Below are 22,374 nucleotides of genomic sequence, written 5' to 3' on the forward strand. Positions count from 1 at the left end.
ACCTGAGTTCTATCCCCAGTACCTTAAAAAAAAAAAAAAAAAGCTTGAAGGGCCACTCTGGAGTGCATTCCCCGGGGTGGTCCCCCTCAATGTTAGAGCAGTTAGAGAGCACACTACCATCCAGTCACCAAATCCTGCAAAGACCCGGTGTCCCAGGTGCAGGAAGGAAGTCCACACCCAAGTGTGTATTTCACTCAGTGTGGGAACCAAGATCTCACTACCTAGTCATTCTGCTTGAACTCTGTAGTGTTACAAATTCTGTATCACAATTTATAGCAGCTTAATGGTAGATGCAGCCCTCAAATACACGCTGTTTTTCATCAAGCTGAGGTCACCAGAAAATTGCAATAGATAAAAAGAAGACAGTTCAAAGAAAACAAACAGCTCTAAATTAACTGAAATTCAGCAATCCTTCTAAGATATACCCTCGATTCCGCCTGAAACCACCTTTTATTCGAGCAAATTTGAGATCATAAGAAAGAAAATTCAGTGCCTAAAGTGTCTCTGATCACCCACGTAAACATGTGCATCAGCAAACCATGCTCTCTGCCCACAAGTGCGCAGTTGTCCTGCCTGGCAGAGCAGAGATGGGGAGTCTTTCTGGAATGTTAACAGCTACAGACAACTCCAGCTTAACTCAGAATCAGGAGCCACTTAAGATCAAAGCTATGGTGCTCACTGCTCTGAATCTCATCGTTTAACTAGAAAGCAATTTTTACTCTGACACTGATCAAAAGGTGTTAATGCAGATTCTTTCAAACAACTCCAACGATTTAAGCGGAGAAGGAGGAGAGCAAAAGAATGGTAATTTTTTTTCTTCTTTCAAAAGCAGTACAGTATATTGTGTCGTGGGGCCTTGTAAACACCATCAAATTTGCAGGTTTTGTTTATGTATTTATTTTGAGTTAAAACTTCTTTAATTTAGTTTTATGTGGGTGGAGAACACCTTGACTTCTGCCTGTCTTTACTTTGTAGCCCTAAGGACTCCTCAGTTGAGGAGGCCTGCAGTCCTGGGAGAGTTCACGTTTCAGCTCCCCAGGTGTCCCCTGATGGTCTCAGACTGATGTGTTTATGTTTGTGTTAGCATCTACTGGGCTGATTTGAAACGGGCCTCTCAGATGGTGGAAGCCTGACCCAAGGGCAGGTTCACCCTTAGCTGCTCTCCACTTTATTCGGTGACCAAGAAAAATGGGTCCGTGTGACCCAAGTTTGAAATGAATTCAGTGACCCGCAGCCATTTATCTTCAAAGTGAAATGTAAACAGTTCAGCTGTGTAAATTAGTTTATGAAAACAGGCGTTTAATGTTCTGCTGCACATGCGAGAGACAGCGTCTGTCGCTTACCCAGGGCACAGCGATGCTGTGGGTTAGATCCAGGGAAGAGCAAGGGGAGAGGCAGGGACAGTGCCCTTCTGGTCACCACTCTCAGGGCTCCGAGAGGAAGTGGGGATTGAGTTAGCCTCCTTTTCACTCTCCATTTCCCTGGCATTCTTTTCTTTTAGAGCAGAGAAGGGAGATCTCTGTGCTAATACACAAGTGGGGTACAGATGTTTTTATCTTTATGCAGCTCCACAATTGCAGTCAGTCTTCTATTTGCTGCTGCTGGTATAGCTTTGGCCACTGAGAAGCCTAAGCCAGGTTTTCTTTCTCCTGTGTGACAGTAATTCTTAATTTTTAATGCAAAAGACAGTGCGTGTATTACCGGCAGAGAGAGAACGGCAGTGATTTTTACATCGGCGTGGACCTTTGTGAACACCGGATTAAAGTTCACTCTAAAAATAGAAAGTGTTGTTGCTGGTTTTCTTTTAGCCCTTTGTATTTGGAAACTTAGGAAGGAAGGTGTAGGAGGTCAGAATGGGAGAATAGCAAGGCCAAATGCTAATTAACCGAAATCTCTGAATTACCTTTATTCTCAGGGCAAATTTACAGCATCAATGACTTGTCATCTAGGAATTTAGCAGCTGAAATAACTTGTGTTGCAAGAAAATTATCCCATAGGCTCCAAGTGGTGATGATTGATTTACTCAACCAGTGAGCCTTGATTGTTCCTCTCCAAAAAATGCTCAGTGTATTTGTGTCGAAAGTGACTTGACTGATGGATGGATGATTGATTGATGGTTGATTGAGTCATTGATTGGTCTCCTGTTCTTTTTTGCAAATGTTAACAAAATTACAAAGTATTGGTTTTCAAAGAGGAACAAAGCCCAACTAACTCATTTTATTCTTAATCGTTTTGTTTCTGGTGTCTTTCTTTATGTGTCTCTGTTTTATGGAGCTATGATCAGAAAACATCCAATTTTGTGTTCTGATTTTTCCCACTCGGTATTATAAACTGAAGATTATTGGTCTTTGTTATTATTTTAATGGCTGCATCATATTCTGCGAGGCTACTGTAATATATTTTTGTTACCATCACCTCTTCAAGTTTAGCAATTTAAACTATCTCCAGTGTTTTCATCATTATAAATAATCATCTTCCTGTAATTCCATTATTTTCTCCTTCCTACTTCAGACTATTTGCTTAAGATAAATTATCAGTAGTAGAACGGAAGTAAAGGTTGGTAGTGTTAGTGTGCGTGTGTGTGGATGGAACTGTATAGTTTTTCTAAAACTATTGTGCTAATTTATCCTGCCATATGCAGTTGGATTGATTTCATCCAGCTTTACCAGTATTATTCTCCAAAAAAAGCTAATTTCACCGGTGTAAAATAATACATCCTTCAATTAATTTGGATCTCTGTGATTGCTGAAAGTTTGATATTTCCTTTTTTGTTTTTTTTTTAAGAAACAAGGACTAGATTTTTTTAGGGACAGGTTTTGTACTGCTTGACACGTAAAAGGATAATCTGAAGACTTGCTGGGCAATTGTCGCATCTCTCCAGCCAAAGGTTCCATGTGTCTCCGCAATATATCCAGCTCTGACAGCTAATTTCAGTCTTCAGCTGAACTATGAGAGAAAGCAGAGGAAGCCATGTTGCAGAATAGAGATAAACCGAGAGGATCTAGGAAAAGTTTCTCTCCCAAAGCAAGGAGTCTGTCTCACTTATCTTGCCACATAGGAAACCATTCTAAAACCTAGTGTTTAAAACAACCGCAAGCATTTATTTACCTCATGCAGCTGCAATTTGGGCAGCGCTGAGTGGAGAAACTCCCAGCCAGGGTGGCTGAGTTGAGGGTGGAAGGTCCCCTTCTTGGCCCCTCCAAGATAACTGGTGTGCATGGGGGGCAGATAGGTGCTGCCTGTCTGGGTCGAGAGGTGTGGCTTCAGTTGCTCTCCATGTGGGCTTCTTCAGGACAGTATTTTGCAGCCCTGTGGGCCTCTTGACCCTGTGGTGGCTACGTTCCAACCACAAATGCCTGCCATAAGGAACAGGAAGTGGAAGCTGCCCATTGATTACTTCCAGAACCTTCTGCCAGGGTGTGTCATCAAACAGTCCCAGTCCTGATGCCTAAGGAGGGTGCCGGCAATAAAACCGTGGAGATCGTGTCTTTAAACTGCCATGCAGTATTTCTAGCCCTTTGAAAAGATGAAAAATCTAGATATTGGAACTCCAGGATCTGGGAGATATTGAGTACTTCTCAGTGTACTTTAGAGGCGAGGTTACCCACTTATCTAACTCACCTTTTCCATAATCAAAATCTCTGGGATCTCAGCATTTCTGAGACTGATTTGTGAGAAATCCAGTCATTCTGTACACTGTACGTCACCCAACCAACCCCGACAAGCCAGGTCTCGGGTCTTTTAATCCTATGTCATTGCTCTTTTCAAAGATTTTAGAGGTGGGCCTGAGTGATGCATTCCCCCAGGATAATGACGTTAAGTATCTTTGTGCACTACACTGGCATAATGCTTAATTTCTAATGTGCTGACAGCTGTAGTTATGGGAATCTCGCCTGACTACTGAGAGGCTGATTTAGGTGTTTCCATTACTGGTTCCAGGCAAAGGAGAACTTATTTGATCTTGTCTTCCGAAGACTATTTTGAGAGAGAATTTGGAATACAGAAGATACTGGAGTCATCAGTGGTCTTCAGGAAAAGGGGGAGTGTCGCGGGACAGGAGGCTAGGCAGAGAGGAGGAACACGGATGGCACTAATCCCCTAGCAATAGCTGTAATAATTGTTCCTGCCGACAACCAGTTGCTCAGATTTAAAGGCTTTCCACATGTCAGGTTTGCAGTCCTCAAACCAACTGTTGAAGATAGGTCCAGTTATTTTCTACTTTCAGCAGATGCAAGGTGAAAGTAGTTTCTCCAAGGGCGCATAGCTCAAGAGAGGGAGAGCCAAAATATTTGTAAACTAGAGCCTTGTTTCCTCACTGAGTAACAGGAAACATTTCCTCTCGGGAATGGCAGAGAACCTGGGCTGCACTGGTGACTGTGGATTCAGGCTTCCTTTTACCCAAGTGGAGATGGCAGGGGAGAGGCCCCTGATCACTGCTTGCCCTCAGTTTCACAGGCAGAGGTGGAGGAGGCAGCAGAACCAACTCCCAAGACTTCGAAGACAGGACCTTGCCTTGTTTCCTACATGAATCTTCCCTTACTGTTTTTTTATAGACTCTTTTTTATTGTTCAGATACAGAAGGAATGTGCAGGGAACAATGCTGAATATGTCTAAGTAACAGTGGTAGAAATCAAGCTAAAAGATGACAATATTATCTTAATAAATTATAAGTGCCCCCCCCGTCTCTCTCCTGAATTGACTTTTTCTGATCTAAGACTTCAGACATTAGAGTTCCACTACTTACTTGTGCAACAGAGGCAGATGACCTCTTAATTTCCTGGTCTGTAAGTTTGGAAAACTAGCACCATCCTCTTGGTGAGTGCTTAGCACAAATGTGTAGTGCTTTGTTAGCATTCAGCCCTGGCTTCTTGGGATCACGATGGTCTCTATTTTTCCCATCTCCAGCACCTGCCTTTTACATGCAAGTCCAGGTGTGTCTCATAAACGCAAAAGCAGAATGTCACAGGCGCCCTTGCCTCTCGTCAGCGGAGCAGGCACAGGATGTACTTCAGTGCTGACCGTGAAGTTACTTCTTCTTAATAAGTGGCAGATGTTGCTTTCTAGGAACCCACAGTCTAACAAGGATGTCGAGGAACAGGTGGCCAGTACTGCCCCTCCGTGGTGAACCCATTGTAGAAGTACAGGGAGGGAAGGCAGCTGGGGAGAGCAATGGCAAATGTGGTGTTGGGTCCTCTGGGAAGACGAGAAACCTGCCAGCTAGAGAAGAAGAGACTCCAGGTTCACAGAACAGTGGGAGCAAGGAGCAGGAAGCCCTCTCGGGCTGGTGGCTTGCAGACTAGCTGCCTCTGTGGAGTGGAATGAGGATTCTTCTATTCACAAGAGCCTAGGCATAAATGGTGTCAGTCTACTGGGCTGCTACAAACTGTGACTAAATAAAACACTGGTAATAATGCTCCTTCTCACACTTGGATCACACCTTTATGATTTATAGAGTATTTTTACTCACATTTTCTCACTCATGCCTTAAAAAAAACAACTATGGCAAGGTAGTCAGCAGAGATGAGACGCTTCCTTCTCTCACCTCAGAGAAGGTGAACCAGGGAGCCTGGGCTGCAGAAGCTGGCATGTGCAGGTGGCTCCTTCCTGGCTCTTGGGGTCCTCCGCCTTTCCTCCCCCTCGGCTCTGGGGACACACGGGAAGTAGGGAAGATATATTCACAGCCAGGGAGTTGCGATTGGCGCACCTTAAACGAGGCCCCTGGGTTAAACCTCTGCTTGTTGAGTCTGCACAGAGCTTGACAGGAAGTGGAAGGGGGAAAGGAAAGCTGGCCATACTCTCCCCTCCCCTGCTCCCGACATTCAGCCTGTTGGCACGGCTGTGGCAGCACTTGGTGTGACTCCCCAGCACCATGATGCTGCTGTGACTAGGGTAGAATTGGGAGACCAGTGCAGGGCCCTGGTCACTGTAGGATGTGAACCGGAGTCTCTTATCAGCAGTGAATTCCTGCATGTCCCTCCTGGCCATTGCAAAATGAGCAGAATGGAAGAATGAGCCTTGCACATGATTGGCCGTGTGGGTGACTGGTGATGGTGGGTTGTAACCTATGAGTGTCAGCTACCATCAATGGGAAAAGTGCTCTCTGGAGATTGGTCAGCTTTTTCTTTTCTTGATAGGAGACAAGATTCATTCATTCATTCACTCATTCATTCATTCAACAAACTATTGAATCCTTGTGCCAACTGCCTTTCTAAGGAATTTATCTATGGACATGAATGATACAGCCCCTGCATTCGTGAGATGAACTCACAGTAGGTGGGAGTTGGGGGAGAAATTGAGAAAGTAAGGAGCAGTAATTCCGTATGGTATGTGTCATGATACAGATGCACCCAGACTTAGGTGGTAGAAGGAGAATCCTCATGGAAGATGATTTCTCATTAGGAATTAGCCACAAAAAGGAAGATGAAAGGACAAGAGAAGCCAAATAGGAGGAGCCACAGTTGATACTGGACCTGAGTGACTCCTTGCACACCCAGAATGCAGAGTGCTAAGACAGGCATCACCCACAGTGTTCTTGGAGCTCTCTTGGGCCCCATAATTGCAAGACCAGAGCTTAATGTCACTGTGGAGCCAAGTCTTTATTTTCATCTACACAAATCCATTTGCAGCCTCTTGGGATTAGCTGTTGAGGTGATAAAAAGAGCACTGGACTCCAAGGAGGAGGATGCAGAAGCCTCTTATCTTCTGCCTGACCCCCAAGCAGTTCTTTAACTCCTCATCTGTGAAATGAAGATTCATTCATGAATTCAGCACACATTTACAGAGTAGACACCGGGTCCAACTGCAGTGGTGGGTTGTATAAAGCTAAAGCAGAGGACAGAACAGCCACCACTTCTGTCCTCGTGAAGCTAATACATAGGTCAGTGGAGGTAATAATTTGTCCCCTAACCCGGGGCAGCTTTAAGGACAAGTCTAGATAAGACATATTTACTTTGAAAAGCATGCAATGCTGTGAAAATAAAAAGCTCATTCCCTAATCCCTGTCTAGCCTAAGTATGGCTGAGAGCAGGGCCTTCTGCTCCCCACCCCCAGGCACAGGTGAGGGTTGTGGTCTGCTTCCATCAGCTGTGAAGGACAGCTGAGGATGCAGGGAGTGGCTGAGAAAGGAGGTAGAGGCCTTGAGTTGTGTATATCATACGCATAAGAAACAAGTACTGCTTGTGGGAGGGTCCACAGTACCTCACCCCTGGGTCCAGGGAAGCTGGAGATGGCACCTAAAGGCCACATTTCCAAGGCCACGTGGTGGTGAGCGAACGAATGCACTCTCTGTTCCTCCATCGGGAACACCATCAGAGGGCCAAGTCCACATCCATAGAGCCAGTGGACACTCAAATCCCATTGGTGGTCTGGCCTCCCAGATCAGATCAGAGGCCGTGATTGCAGTGTTCCTGTCTTGGGGTTCAGAGAGAACACGTGCACTTTGATTCCTAGGCAACACTGATGCTGTGTGAAAAATTTAGAAATGTGAATTGGGAATCATTTTACTTCGGGTAAAGAGCTTTTTTCAACCCAGGCACCAGTCTCATGTCTTGGAAGGGACCCTAGAGATCGCCCACCTTGTGGCTCAGCCTCTGACTGTATAAGTGAGGAAAGAAGTAGGAGGAGGGGAACTGACTTTCTCACGCTCCCTTGGCTCCTTAACAGCTGAGTCAAGAGAAGAATCTAGATTTCTTAATTTTTTATTATCTCCAGGTGTGTTTGATATCGGGGTTAGATTAACATCCCTTAAGGAAATTCTTCAAGAGAAGTGAGAATAAATGTAGATAAGCGTACTGTAATCTTTGAAGCATTATTGTCTCCAGCCTTAGACTCACACACTTTAGCCTTGATGGGCTTCCTGGTGCTCACTCTGCTTAGTAACAGTTATGGAATTTCCCATGTGCCACAAACGAGATCAGCTCTATAAAGGATTCACTCAGTTCTCAATTCTGTAAGGCAGCTACATGTCTTATCCTCAATTTACAGGGTCATGGAGGTGTAAAATGTTTATTGTGGTGTATATTTGGATGTGTCCCTTCACAAAGCCTCATGAGGCCAAATGTAGGGCGATTGCAAGGTGATTATAGTGACTTGCTCTTAGGAGGTGAGGTCTGCTGGGAAGAGGCAGGTCACTGTGGGCATGACCTGGAAGAGTATATCTCTCTCTTCCAGGTTCCTCCTTTGATCTCCCCCCAACCCCGCTTCGTGGTCACCATGCCATGAGCAGCTTTTCCTCTACCTTGGCACCCTGGAGCCAGCCAACTGTGGTGTGAAACCTTTAAAAACTGAGCCAAAATAAACCCTTTCTTCTTTAATTCTAGTCTTGTGTCCCAGTGATGAAAAAGTGACCAAGGAAGATTTTGGTACCAAGAGTAGGGTCATTGCTGTGATGCTACCTGACCATGTGGTATAGAAGAAGCCTTTGCTGCTATATTGAGGGAAGAATCAGGAAAGGTATGGTGATGCCAGGTAGAAAAAGAACCCACGAATGCTGCAAGCTGAGCTTGATGGGAGATTCTGACTAAAACTCACAAGACCAGAATGTTGATAGAAATGCATATGGTAAAGATCAGACTTAGGAAGTTTCAGTTAAGAACAGGGACTCCATTGGCAGTTGGACTTGAGATCATGTGTGTTACACTCTGAAAGAAAACTTGTCTACATTTTTTTCATATCCTGAGACTTTTCCGGACAGCGAGATTAATGGCAGCAGACTAGCTAATCTGGTAGAGAAAATTTCAAGACAGCCCAGTGTTGGGGCTGTGACCTGCATACTGCTGAGGGCTTTTAGCCAGGTTTATACTGAAAATTGGGCACAAAAAACACATATTAAAAGCTGTCAGTTTTTCCAGGAGGAAAGCACTTGCAAAGATGGAGCAGAGGAGAGATTGGTTGCTGAGAAGATTATCATTAAAAAGAAGCCAAACTGAGCTGGGAATTTAACTCAGTATCACTGTGCCTGCCTTGCAAGGGCAAGGTCCTGAGTTTGATCCTGGTCCCAAAAAATACAATAAAATATGAAGAAGCCAAGTTATTTGGATTGGAATAATTGGAAAATTTCTTGAGGACATGTGAGGAAAGAGCTATGCCTCACCTTTTATAGGCTCAGAATTGCAAAAATGAAAGACTGCTTTGAGAAGTGAGTTCCAAGGCTTTGTGCTCCAAAACAATAGCCATCTAGGGAATTTGTTTCCCAGACTGTGTTTTATAGCACTCAGCCATCCAGGCACTCAAGAGACCTCTGCAGCCATGATACAAGGGAGCCCAGGTACTGCTTGAACTGGCAGCAGATCTTGGCACCATCCATGTGCTGGTTTTAGCCGCATGAAGAAGATAAGAGTTGTGATGTCAGGGAGAATTCCATCCAGACTTCAGAAGAAGGCCTTTGAGGCCAGGCATTGTGCTCCTGTGAGGGCAGTGCATAAGCTTTAATAGTGAAGCTAAAAATGCAGTGGAGACCCCAGAAAGTTAGAGAAGCGAGGAATAAGGAAGGTCTGAGGAAAGTCAGCCCAAGAGAGAAGCCATGAGAGCTACAGCCAAAGGCAGTGCCCTGGGGGTGTGGCCACAGAGGCCCTGCCTCAGCTTGCCCTGGATGCTGGACATGGAGATGCAAGATTTAATGTTTGTTTGCCCTGCTGAGTTTCATTCTTGCTTTGGTCACATTGGTTTCTCTCTCTCTCATCCCTCCCTTTTGGAAGAGGAATGTTTATCCTGTGCTGCTGTATGTCAGTGGTGTTTGACTTCATCATATTTTTACAGGGACTTACAGCTAAGAGTTTGCCTTCTGTCTCAGAGGAGACGCTGAACTTGGACTTTTCAGCAATACTAAAATTGTTAGAACAATTATTAGTCCTCTTAGAGGAGGACTAAATGCATTTTCCCTAAAGAGATGTGCTTAAGTCTTTGAGGGCCACGGGTAGAATGTTAGGGTTTATAATTTGATGTCCCCCCAAAGCCTTATGAGCTGAAAGATGTAGCTTTTGAAAGGTGCTTGGATTATGGGGGCAGCATAGCTGGCTTGCTGTTAAGGGACTGGTCAGGTTGGAAGAGGCGGGTCCTTGTGGGCGTAGCCTGGAAGGTTCTTTCTCTCTCCCCCTCCCTTGGTCACTCTCTTGCTTCCTGGCCCTCACACCATGAGCATCTTTTCCTCTGTTGTGCTGCCCTGCCTTGGAGCCAGATAACTGCCGGCTGTGAGTCAGTGTAAACCTTTTCTCCTTTAAATGTGGGTGTCAAGTATTTTATCCTGTGATGAGAAAGTGACTAAGACAGAGGTTAACTGGCTATCTGAGGACAGATAGCTGGTTTGTAGCAAAGCTGGTACTCACCACCAGGTGGTCTAGCCCCACAGTCCTTGTCCTCCATCCCTGGATAGAGGAAGTACTAGGCTGTGCTCATACCCTCTTTGTGCTCTTTGCTTTAATAAAATTAGCAACCGAAATTCTAAGGACTTGTACACATTTATCTAATGTCTCATTTTGCCTCTGTGGACTCGGTCCTGCCAAAAGCTCATGGTCTTCAGACCCAGATAAAAGGCAACTGATGAATCGCAACTGCTGTGATTTGATCCCAGGTGGGCCTCCCAGAGCTTTGCTGGTGAGAAAGTCCACCTGATCCTCACTCCTCGTTTTTAGTCTAGAACGACCAGGCTGAACCTGTCTCACCATGGACTTCATTTCTACCCATAGAAATAAATCCATTTAAAAAAATAACGATATTGAAATTAATCACAGGCAGTTGAAATGCTAATCCAGAGTCCTACGTCCCTTCACCTCACCCAGGAAATGCATTTTTAAAAGCAAGTCAGAACTGCCTTATGAAATGCTGGTTATGGTCACGTTTAGATGCTGCTGACCAGTTAGTCCTTCTTGCATCCGCTGCACACAAGCAACCATGACCCTGTTTTCCAGTACAGAAAGTAGATACAAGGGCCAGAATGTTGGCAACTGAAAACCAAAGAACTTGGACCAGGGATTCTTGTCCTTTAATATTATTTTTAAAAAGGGAGAAGAAGAAGAAGAACAAAACCACCTTCCTTCTTCTGGGGTCTTAGAGTTTTAACCTTTCTGCAAACCTTTCAACAGCTGTTTTAAAGCATGCCATCCCCTGGGGAACCTCTGGAAGGTGATTTGCAGAACGTCAAGGGCGAAGATGTGAAGTCCCTAAAATAGCGTGGGCTCCTGCTGTCGTTGGCAGGGAGGCGACCGAGCATCACCGGGCTCTCTGGTGACATCTGGGTTGCATGCAGGCTTCGCCAGTCTTGGATCATAAGTCCTTCCATTCATCTGTTCTTCCCCGAGGTCCCACAGGAAGAGAAGCCACAGCCCCTCCGTGGTTATTCCTTGCCTGGGCCTTGGCTGCAGCCTCTGAAAGCCTAGCGAGACACCACGGGCGACGCTGGAAGTGACAGCTGCAGAGTGGCTGCAGTGCTGGGGTCGGAACAAACGTGAGCTGCTTCTGTTTTCCTGGCCCTGAGCACAGACCCAGCTCTGTTACCCTGAACAGAATGTCACAGGCAGTCATCTGGTGGGAGAAGCAGTGGTTCTGAAGACAGGCGAGCTCTGTGGGCGTCGGGTTGGCCCTCGGAGCCTCAGTGTCTCCTTTTCCTGGATGCCTTGGACCACTTGCACGGAGGAGATGACAGAGGAAGGGACTTCTAACTGGTTCTCCTCATGAGTTAACCCTGACAACTCCAGTCGTCCCCGCAGAAAGGTGATGGATGCCACTGCTCCTTTCTACCACAGCCAGGTCCTGCTGTTCTTTTTCCAGTTGTAAAAGGTTCCTGTGCTTCGTGTTGTTACAAAGCTAGGTCTCCCCTTGATCTCTCAAAAAGCTGATTTATTTCATCACTTTCCTGATAGCAGATTTCTTCTGCTTAGATTGGAGACTCATCCTCTCATGCGTTTCTTTTGATAGTTTCTCCTGAAATGAGGATTGTTGCCTACCTCTGGGAAGCTGAGGCAGGAAGATCACAAGTTAGACCCCAGCCTAGGCAACTTAGTGAGACCTGGTCTCAAAGTAACAAATAACAAGGACTAGGGATATATGTAGTTCCATCTAAGGCCCTGGATTCAATCTCTAGTACCACAAAAGAATAGGACTAGGATTGTGTCTAGAACAGCTTACCTTTCAAATGTCACGTAGCCTGATTTCAGTGAGGGCAGACAGACAGATAGACGCTCCTGGGCAAGTTCTTACTGGAGCAGTGCTCCGTGTACAGAGTGAGGAACCAGATCAGAGGTCAGATACTGTGATCCTTGTTCAGATGTGCTTATCATTTGGCAAAGACAGGTTAGATCCTGTCCTCCAGCTCTTCCGGCCCAATCCTTTTGAGGTTCAGTTCCTTTTTGAATTATTAATACGTGTCCAGAAGCATTACTGATTCAAACTTTAATGTGCGTTTACTTTAAGGAAACCCACATTACAGTGAAAACTTTGCATAAGAGCTGCCTCAGTTTTCACAAAACTTAAGGGGCCAGCTTTCTCATCCACATCAAATACAATTACAATAAGCAGCACTGATCCAACTCTCAGGAAGACACTGACTTTAAAAGCAAAGCATTAATAATGAGCACAACAGGCTTCTGTGCCTCATCACCTGCCCTTTTCTCCCATCCTCTGTATCCACTGCTACCTTTCTTTCTTTTTTTTGTTCAGTCAGAATCAAGACCTAAAATAAAAGATCCTGTAAATTTTTGTGCTGATTTCAGGCTTAAATTATGCTGTAGCACAACTTACGTTAGAGCAGGGAAGAAGAGGCCATCAGTGCACCAAAGCAAGGCATTTCCCTCTGCAGTCTCGGGCATAAGCCAGCCATTAATGGGCTGAGTTTAGATCGCATTTGTTTGCTGGATCGTGGGGTATCAAATAGGTTTGTTCTCTCCTTGTCCCACGCTCCCTGCTCTACACTCCCAGGAGCGGCTCTGCTTTCTTTTGCTTTGTTCTGGGAAAGCTGCAAAATGAGCGGAGAGCTCAGCTGAGGAGAAAGTGACGGGAATCTCTGAGGCTCGTGCTGCATTGCACCTTCTTCCTGGACCAAAGAGCAAGCTGGCAGTGATGAGTAGGTGTGGTTGGCCAGCCTGGCAGCACTCCGTGTGGCTGGGGGAGAGGGATTTGGGGTCAGGAAGAAAGGCAAAAGGGACAGAGCCAGTAGAGAGTCCAGCTGATGGACAGATGGCTTCTAGGATGAGAAGAATAATGTGTACAGAAGACAATGCTTTGGGGTCAAGGTGGGGAAGAGTCAGTCAGGGAGACAGGAGCTGCCCAGAATCAGATTGTAGAACTCGGAAATGAATTTAGACTTTACATAGAGGCCTTTGGGAACCAGTCAAGCACCTGCGGACAGCAAAGCATTGTGGTCCTCTTTGTGTTGTGGAAAGATTCTGTTGTCTTTGTGGAAAATGAACTAAAAGTCTAGGAGGGCAGAAACCTGTTAAAAGCAGATTCCAGAACAAGAAAGAGTAGAATCGGTGGGAATAAGAAAGATCTGACCCACACCAAAGAGAGGATGCTGGAGACAGGGCGATCAAAGGTGATTCCCAGATTCCGGAGGCCTGATAAATCTGGCCACAGGTTAAGTAAGGGAAGGGCTGCTCGAGGTGGTTGTATGCTGAGGGGAAGAACACTCCACGGAGCGGTGGGGTTTTGCCAGGATGGTCCTTGCCAATCCCAGTTGGTGAGAACGCCTCACCTCTACTTCAGACCTCAAGAGACCTTAGACTCCTTAAGGAGAAAAGTGTTCCTGCACTCTTAAAGCATTCCCTTCCATATTTATTTATGAAGTACATTAAGGAGCTGGGTCACATCCCTCGCCTGGCTGTGGCCACGCCTGGGACCCCACATCGCCTGGTGTCAGTGGGAGAAGAGTCCCTGCCCTGGCCCTCGGGGTGCTGACTCCCCAGTCTCCCCTGAGCCCCTGCCCTGAGAGTGCTGAGCCTACCATGTTGTGATGTCCCCACAGGGCTGCCGCTGAGCCGGAGGTGACTCATACAGCTGTGGAGTCATCATTTCCCCCCCGTGCCATGGGGCAAAGTTTTAGGTGATTAGTTATTGAGTGTCATTCACATTGCAGGGCTGGTGGCCTCTTCCTCTTGTCTGGGCACCCAAGTTTCCAAAAGGAAGAAGGTCTCAGAGTTGGGGCCCTGCAGCCACTGCTTCCTGGGTTGGGAAAGGGAGGAGGATGTGTTTGCTCATGTCTGGCACCTGGTGCCCAAACCTGTGTGCAGGAAAGGAGAGGGTGGGGATGGCCTTGGGCAAGCAGCGGAGTCCTGCAGTCCATAGGACCCCATCGGTCAGGGTCGCTTGGTGAGCCGGACACAGCAGCCGCCTTGCACTGTTCAGGAGGGCCCAGAGGACCCTGTCCTAGCTCTTCTTCAGCCTCTTCTGGAATCTGTGTGCACCTTGGGATGGTTCATAGCCCAGCTTCTCACCATGAATGGAAGGTGAAGGGTGAAGCAAGGCCCTGGGGCTGGAGATAGAGTTCAGGGCAGCTGCTTGCCCAACCTTCATGAGGCCCTGGGTTCATTCCCAGCACAGGAAGAGGAGGAGGGAGAGAGGTAAGGAAGGCAGGAGGAGGATAAGAAGTGAGGGAGGAAGGAAGATAGGAAATAAGGAAGAAGGCAGGCAGGAAGAGGACTGGCCAGCTTTCTTTAAGGATGAATATCTACTACCGTCTGATATTCCAAAGGTCAGCCTGTTTGTCATACTATTCTGATTAAATGCTGATACTGACCAAAGATTAAAATCCAAAGTCTTACACAGAGCACAGCTTGGAATCTGGACTAGCAAATTCTCTGTAAGCCTAGACCTTTCTTTGGTAATTGGCCTTCAGTCATAACCTTCTGTATCTTGTGGGCTCCACGGAATTGCCATCAACTTGCTTCTCTTGGCTCTCTTTCAATCTCCCTGAACCCACTGCTCCTTTTCCATGGGTCCAGTAGAGCTGTTGGGCAGTAGATCTCTACTTCCTGCAACTCTGGGGCTCTCAGCAGCTACAGTGTGGACAATGCCCTGGAATTTCACGGACTCCGGAGTGGATGCACCTCCAGGCTTTGGCTCTAGATCCACTCCACTTCTCCCTTTGGTCCAGAGCATTCTTGATGAGTATGTGGTACTGTCTGGGAATAGGACCCAGGGGTCCCATCATCCTGGGATCTCATTGTTGGTTTAATACGTAAATCCCAATTAGGGATCCAAAATGCTAGTCTTGCCCTGGGAGATTCTGAAGGATGGTTGTATTCAGGATGCTTGACGCGGACATTTGCAGTGTCTCAGCATTGACAACTTCGGTAGGCACTTGACCCGAGGGACTGGGCAGGGGCTAAGACAGTAGCTAAGGCAGCCTTTAAGAGTGGTCGTCTTCACTAGAGCTCTGTGTTCTGGGCAGGTGCAGAGGAGACATGGTGGGGTCCCCCAAGACGAGGCCTCTGCAAGGAAGTCTGACCGGTAGGCAGAGGCTGCTGGGGTCTGGGGCACAGGCAGACATATTTCGGAAGTGCTTGACCATTGACTGTTATATCTAAGATGGATGATGAGGAGTGTCAACACTGGAGGAGAAAGAAGAGTTTAGAAAAAGAAGAAGGAGAGCTAGAGGGCTGATGATCCCAGGAGAAGAGCTCACAGTCGTGGTGAATGTGGTCAGATGAGTGGGATGGCAGATTAGGATCTACGCTTGCCTGTAGTATGATTCTTGAGTGAATGTGTTTATCAGTCCGTGTCTGCAGTACAGAGTGCACGCCTTCCTTGTGGAGTGTTGAGGCATGAACACTACACATCTCAATTCCTTTGATGTTCCCTCCCCTCCTTCCCTCCCTCCCCCTTCCCAATATCTCTTAATCTCCTTCCCTGTTTCCTCTTTGTGTCTTTTAGTTTGCTCTTTAATACATTCCTGGCTGCTTGAACCACCAAAGGTACACGCATGACCATCCCACTGGATAGCTTGTACCACGCAGTGGGACTTCGATGGGCCAGTCATGCATGTACCACCTGTGATTCAAGACACACGAATTACAGCCCCATGGTGAATGTGTTAATTTATTTGTACTTTAGGTTTCTCATGTAGGAGAAACCATGTGATACTGAAGTTTGTATGTCTGATTTACTTCACTTGACATTATGGATTTAAGGTGCATCCATTTCCCTAGGAGCGACTCTGCTATTAAGGGAGGATTTTACTGTGGTCTATGAAGTGAAGTACCAGAGTTAACCATGGGTTGTGGTGCTGGAATCTTTGAGTTTTGAGTGAGCTAGAGAAAGTGGCCAGGAAGCTATCAAATAAAAGACAGGAGAAGGAGAAACTCAAGTTAGCAAAGACTGTTTTGTAAGATCATGGAGACCCGAGCTCTGGAGAAGTCATCGGGAAACTAGAAAGAACCAAGTCTACATTCAGATCTTGAGGTGGGTGGAACGTGAGAGTTTGTACAGGGTCCTCTTGGAGAACTGGACCTTTGTGCTCAGCCAGCTTTCCCTGGGTTCTTTGAGCTAGTGTAGAAGTCAGCCTACTCCAGTTCTGCGTTCTCATTCCCTTTTATCTAATACATAGTTTCTAAGAGCCAGGGACTATGTAATAACTTATTTATCTGAGCATTATCAGTGTCAAATTTGGCAACTATGCTATACCCACAAAAAGAAATTGCCTTAAATTCTCATGTAAATTGCCCTGCCTAAAGAACCCCTTTTTTGGCTTCAGTCTGCTAACAATAAATTGTTTTTATTTGTCTAAACTTTTTTCTTTTTCTTTTTAAAAATTATTCTCACTAGTTACAGAATTCTAGGAAGGACACTTATTTTTTTCTCAGCACATCTCAAACCTTATTCTATGGTCTACTCTTACATTGTTTGCATTAATAAGTCTGCCAGGAGTATTCTTCCTCTTTTAGAGTTTAATGTCTTTTAAGCTTCTCTTTGTTTCAGCATGTTAATTATGATGTCCAGGTATCATTTTTTTTTTTTTTGGTAGTATTTCGAAGTCCTTAAGAGTTTCATGAATAAGTAGCTGTGTTCTTTGGTCAGTTTTGAAAAAGGATACAGCCATTACCACGTCCTGTGTTGCTTCTACCTATGTTTTTATCTTTACTACTACAGGTTGTAATAGGTTAGGTCTTTTCACAGGTTCCATCTATGTATCTATCTATCTACAGTGGTGCTTTAGTTCACGAACTCCATTGTTTCCATGATTATACTCGCAGAATTCATTCCACGATCCTGGTTGCATAGTAAATACTTGAAATTCAGTTGCAACAAGGATCGTGGAACGAATTCTGTGAACAGAGCCATGGATGGAATTAAGTTCACACACCAAGATCCTACTGTGTCTATCCAGATAGATAGAGAGAATTTTTGATTTGTTTTTTCCCATCTTTTGGCTGTCTATATTTCTGTCTACGAACTTCAGTTTACCTGTTTTCCAGTATATTAGTCCTTTCAGTGAAGGCCAACATGTTGCTAAATACATCTAGCCGGCAGTTTCAGTTTTTGTATTTCTAGTTGTAGGATTGCCATTTCATTCTTTTTGACGGATTCCAGTGTGCTAGTAAAATGCTCCATCTTATCATCTTTTTTTAGATAAAATAAGATTAAAAAAAATAAGTCTGATACTCTACTATCTTGGTTAATCCTTACTTCGTTGTATTGTTTGCTTTGCTTTTTCTTAGCCCTGGAATGTTTAGTATTTCCTGGTTGAATGTTGCACATTGCATTTTTAAAAATTGTTACGTGGATGATACTATCTTTCTCTAGACATAGTTCACCTTACCTGTTTTGATAAAAAACTGGAGTAGTTGAAGGTGACCCCCACCCATGCGGGCCTTAGCTGTAAGAGATCAGGCTGGAATTTTGGGTCACCTCATGTTTTTCTTCTCTCGTAGTTTATTTGGGCCGTCAGAGGTCCAACTAAGTCTTTGCATATTTACTAGTAGTACTCGTTGGTGGGTCCTAAGCTTGAGACTGCTATCTCAGATACGGCTTTTCTTCATGGCTGCACTCTTGTGTATAGACTTGAAGTAGTAGCAGTTCTATAAGGTGAAATCAAGGCCTGAGTGTGGAGCTCACCCTCTTGCCTCTCCTGTCTCCCAAGGATTCTGGCCCTCAAGCCTTTGAACTCCTTTCAAGAACTCCCTCGTTCTGTTTAAAATTTAACATCAGGGATGTGTGGAAGAATGAAATACAGAAAAAGGGAAAAAATACACTTACTGAGGAACCCCTGCTCTAACTGAAAGGACTAAGCTTAGGGCGGGGGTGCTCTGACTGTGAGTCTGAATGCTGGAAGGGAGGTTCCCTGTTGCTTTTCGGAGGCATCCTCATTTGTGAAGCTGTACCGGTCTTCTTGGAAACCCTTGCCGTTGTGATAATGGCTTTGCAAATAGCTGTACAAGATGAAAGAGTGAAAATCGCTTCTTAAAAGTTCCTCCTTGCCCAATGCCAGGAAGACGTAACAGTAATAGTCACAGTGATATTTACTACAGTTTATCAGAGATTTACTATGAATGCAATTCTGTGCTAGATGGTTTATGTAGTTTATCTCATTTAATACTAAGCTGATGAGTTAGTAAGGACAGCTGCTTCCCTTTTGCACTTGGGGAAACTGAATCTTAAAGAGATAAAGTCAACTTCAGCAAGGTTCAGAGCCTGGAAACAGATGGTGCGAGAAGTTTGAACTCCGAGGACCACGTGCACTTCTAATACTTTGCCTGCCTTCCAGGGAAGTAATCTCCTGGTCTCTGGCATCTTGAGGATCTTCCTTAAAGTGGGACCGTTGTAGTCTGAGAACTTTGCATGCGAATAATTCCCCTGCTGAAAACATTCCTCTCAAGGATTTGCAGATTCTTCCTGCCCCTGCTCAACCTCACTTTGATGTACGTGTAGCATAAAATGCTTCCATTTATAACTTCTGTGGCAAATCAGTAAGTATTTTTTGTAATAATGCTTTATGTAGGGGCAGGAAGCAGTTAGTGGCGGGGCTTTATTTTTGGAGGATCAGGCTGGCGGGGCGGGGCGTGGAGAAAAGTACTTTCTGCAGTGTCAGATGCACGAGTTATCGGAAATGGTAGCTCAGGCGGTTGCTGGGAGCTCTAGGCTGAGTCCAGTTGCTGCTGAGATGCAGGCTTGCCCGGCAGCCCCTCCCTGCCCTGCTCCCCAGGCTAAGGAGAAGCTGTCTCCCCGGTGGGAGCCAGTCAGTTACCTGTCAGGGAGGATCAAGGTCCGAAGAACTGGGCTTTCCTGTTTGTGCAGCTATTTCCACATTTCTCAGGGAATAAGGATTTCCTCTCTTTCTCCTGATGTCCAGCAAGACCCATCCAGGGCCCTTCCATCCAGGGCAGAACCTAGTTCTTAGGGCAGGGTAGCGCCCGTATTGTCCTTGGACACTGCTGCACCTTTCTATGCGCTTTGAAAATGGCAACACTGGAAAAAGTAAGGCGAGGAGACGCTGCTTTAGAGGAAGTGGCCTGCAGAAAAAGGCCGGCAGAAAAAGGCACCTTCCCACAACCCCTGAGAACGTTTGCGCGTGGCCGAAACCATGGCTGTTGGGGTCGGGATGGCCGTACACATTTTAGTAATTATTTTAACTTCATTTTCCAGGTTTGATAAATAGGCACAAGTTGCAAAGGGTATTCTAAATGTAATCCATTAATATTTTTAAATAACTTTATTTTGTGAGGAAATAAATAAATCAAATAGCCCTCATATTTTAGAACATCTTTCCCCAGACTTTGTTCAGACTTTTTAAATTTTTACTTTTATTGGTACATGTTTGCAGTACACAACGACTACACTCATCCCGGGGAACTGGTGCATACACGTAACACAATTTCATTCTTTTTAGCTCTCCTTTCTTGTGGGGATCATGAGTATTGGTTGTAAGTATTGTTAACTTTAGTAACTCTATATGTGTTAAGTTTCTCCAGTTTAGCAGGTAGAGTGTTTCCTTTGTGGAATTCCTGAAAGTTACAGTTTCTTGTCTCTGACCTTTAGATGTGTGGTTGTCCGGGTTACTGCTACCCACAGTGGGTTGTTTTGGTGAACCTGTTTGCTCTTTTCCTGTGTGACCTTTCAGTTACTATGGTAAAACCATCCCATAATAGTTTGTGGTTTTTTGCTTTAAAAGGCCGGTGCTTGCCGGCAATAAACGCCGCCTTGATCAGACTCTTGTCTTGGCGTCCTTCCTTTCTCTCTGCCCCATCTCCACCCCGCTGCTCTTTCAGGTTTGAGACACTGCTGGACAGTGCTCTGCGTCGCCGGCTCGCGACACTTTCTCTCCCCTCCGTCTCTTGGTTCTTTCTCACTTGTAGAATTGCTCAAACTTTTCAAGTCAACTTGGTCATGCCTAGATACTGTCTTTGTTCAGAGTCCTCAAGGCACCAAGCTTATATTTCCTTTTCTTCTTGAGGAGAAGAGGTGCTGGCATCCCCATTTTATAGATGAGGAAACTACTGACCAGCAAGACTGAAGAAACTTTCCCAGGTCAACGAGCTAGTAGGTAGTGGAGTTCTATCCACACCAGATGACTCAGGTCCATAGAGCTTGAAACTTGAGTACAAAACGGTCCTGTCGTGGGTTCCATTCCACCATACTACAGTCATTTTAATTTATTAACTGGCTGCAGGATCAATCTTCCATTAAGAAAAATTTGTATTGTGGTATTATCATCTCCTTGCAAAACTAAGACACTAAAGCTCACGTGTACTCGGCTTCTGTTTCAGAGAAATCCTGCTTGCACAGGTAGGCAGACACCTATGTGCTTGATTTTAAGGAGACAAAAGCACAGTAGGTACTTGGTTGAGAGGTCAGATCCCTCAGAATCTGAAGTGGTTCTTTGTGGGTCTTCATGATTTGCTTAAAAGGTCATAGGTGTATGGGTCTGACAGTGAGCTCAATGTTTTACTGTGTGGTGCGGCAGCTAGAATTGGCAACTGTGGTTGAGGAAAGGATGGTATTGTAAGTGAAGCCATACGGTTTCCCAGAAATGCCCATCTTGTTGATCCAGCAGGGCCCTCATTTTCTTTTTTAATAAGTTAATGCTGTTTAAAGTTCTTTTAACTTTTTTATTGTGGTTATTACACAATTTAATGCTCTTTAGCTTTAGTGAAGAATCGGTGTACAATAAACTGTACCTATGTAATGTTGAATTTCTTATCTGTGAAACAAGACTTCCAGAAAGATGATGAATAAATCCAGCCCCTCCCCCAGTCTTCCCATTACATTGCATATTTGAAGGACAAACCCAGTCATTTATTTTCCGCATCTAATTTGTAGAAACAACCCGGACAGTGGGGACTTAGCTGATTGAGTATGGATTCTGATCTTACCCCCGCAAGCTCCAAGAAATTCATCAAATCCCCTTCATTTTTCTAGCTCTTAGTTTTCTCATCTGAAAAATTGACAGGGTTGGACTAGATGGTCCCTAAGGCTCCCTGCAGCACTAAAGTTCAATAAAGCTAAGAGGCCAGGCGTGCTTAGGGTATTGGCTCAAGTCCAGACGGTTTTATGTAAAAATGTAGATGTCCCCAGCGGCTAGGTGTCAGCTGTGCCACTGCTCTCCCTGCCTTGCTTGATTGGTCTTCATGAAATCATTGCGTTTCTTTCCCTTCCCTTTCACCCTGACTCAAGGTCACTGTGTCCTTATTTCCATGATGGTCTGGAACTACTCTTCTTGAGAATTTAGAGTCAAGGATTGGTTATGCTGGGAACTCAGCAAAACCTTAAGCCAAGAGCCTGTGAGTGCTGACAGGGGCCTCAGTACTCCGGGTAGTTTACAGACAGCTTGGACATTTGGTTGGGGGGCAGAGGCAGTCTGTGTTCGATGTAGTCCAGGACTGGGGAAAGGGATGTAGATCGGAGTTTAATGAAAATTCGTATCCCAACTTTGCCCATCTCCTTTAATTCAATAGCCAGCCTTTCTGTTGTGGTCCTGGGTGATTTTCTTGTGATGACACGCATAGTTACCTGCAAAAACCTGGCCAATTTACCCACGAAGTCAGTATGCTCACCAGCTGCTTTGGCCATGCCAGGCCCGCTGCCATCTTTTCCCTGTGTCTTTGAAGATACCTGGTGTACCACCACCAGCATTCCTGGTAGGAGGGAAGCTTTGGAAAGAGCCAGGGATGCAAAGAGAGCTGGTTATGGGTGGGACAACATCTCACCACAGCTTAGAGCTCATTTCAATCCGCTTCTGTGTTTCAGAGAGCTAAGTGGGATTTCTAAGGCTCGGCTGCTCTGACGTCGTCCTGGCCCGCCATGAGGCTCTTCCTGCTTTGTGTCTACATGCTACTCCTGAGGATTTCCCAGGCTAGGGCAGTCAGCTTTCCGGAAGATGATGAGCCCCTTAACACTGTTGACTACCACTGTAAGTCCTCTGAAGCAGTCTCTTTTCCTAAGAAGGAAGCT

The 22,374-nt window shown here is 45.4% G+C and overlaps 1 protein-coding gene across 9 annotated transcripts in view; it reads left to right on the forward strand.

Moving 5' to 3' along the window:
- The window catches only part of Sema6d (semaphorin 6D), a 385,396-nt gene that overhangs the window by 349,728 nt on the left and 13,294 nt on the right, over positions 1-22,374 (forward strand). For 7 of the 9 annotated variants that reach the window (XM_033765209.1, XM_033765211.1, XM_033765213.1 and 4 more), the window contains one exon: positions 22,171-22,333. In XM_033765209.1, coding sequence (XP_033621100.1) covers positions 22,225-22,333 — 109 coding nt within the window. In that variant the 5' untranslated portion in view covers positions 22,171-22,224. Of the gene's footprint in view, positions 1-11,686; positions 11,707-18,691; positions 18,894-22,170; positions 22,334-22,374 lie in introns of those variants that run through there. The other 2 variants (XM_033765210.1, XM_033765212.1) reach the window with 2 other exon arrangements.

The sequence above is a fragment of the Fukomys damarensis genome, unplaced genomic scaffold (genome assembly GCF_012274545.1).
Source record: "Fukomys damarensis isolate Sample0158 unplaced genomic scaffold, DMR_v1.0_HiC HiC_scaffold_17, whole genome shotgun sequence".
Lineage (NCBI taxonomy): Eukaryota > Metazoa > Chordata > Mammalia > Rodentia > Bathyergidae > Fukomys > Fukomys damarensis.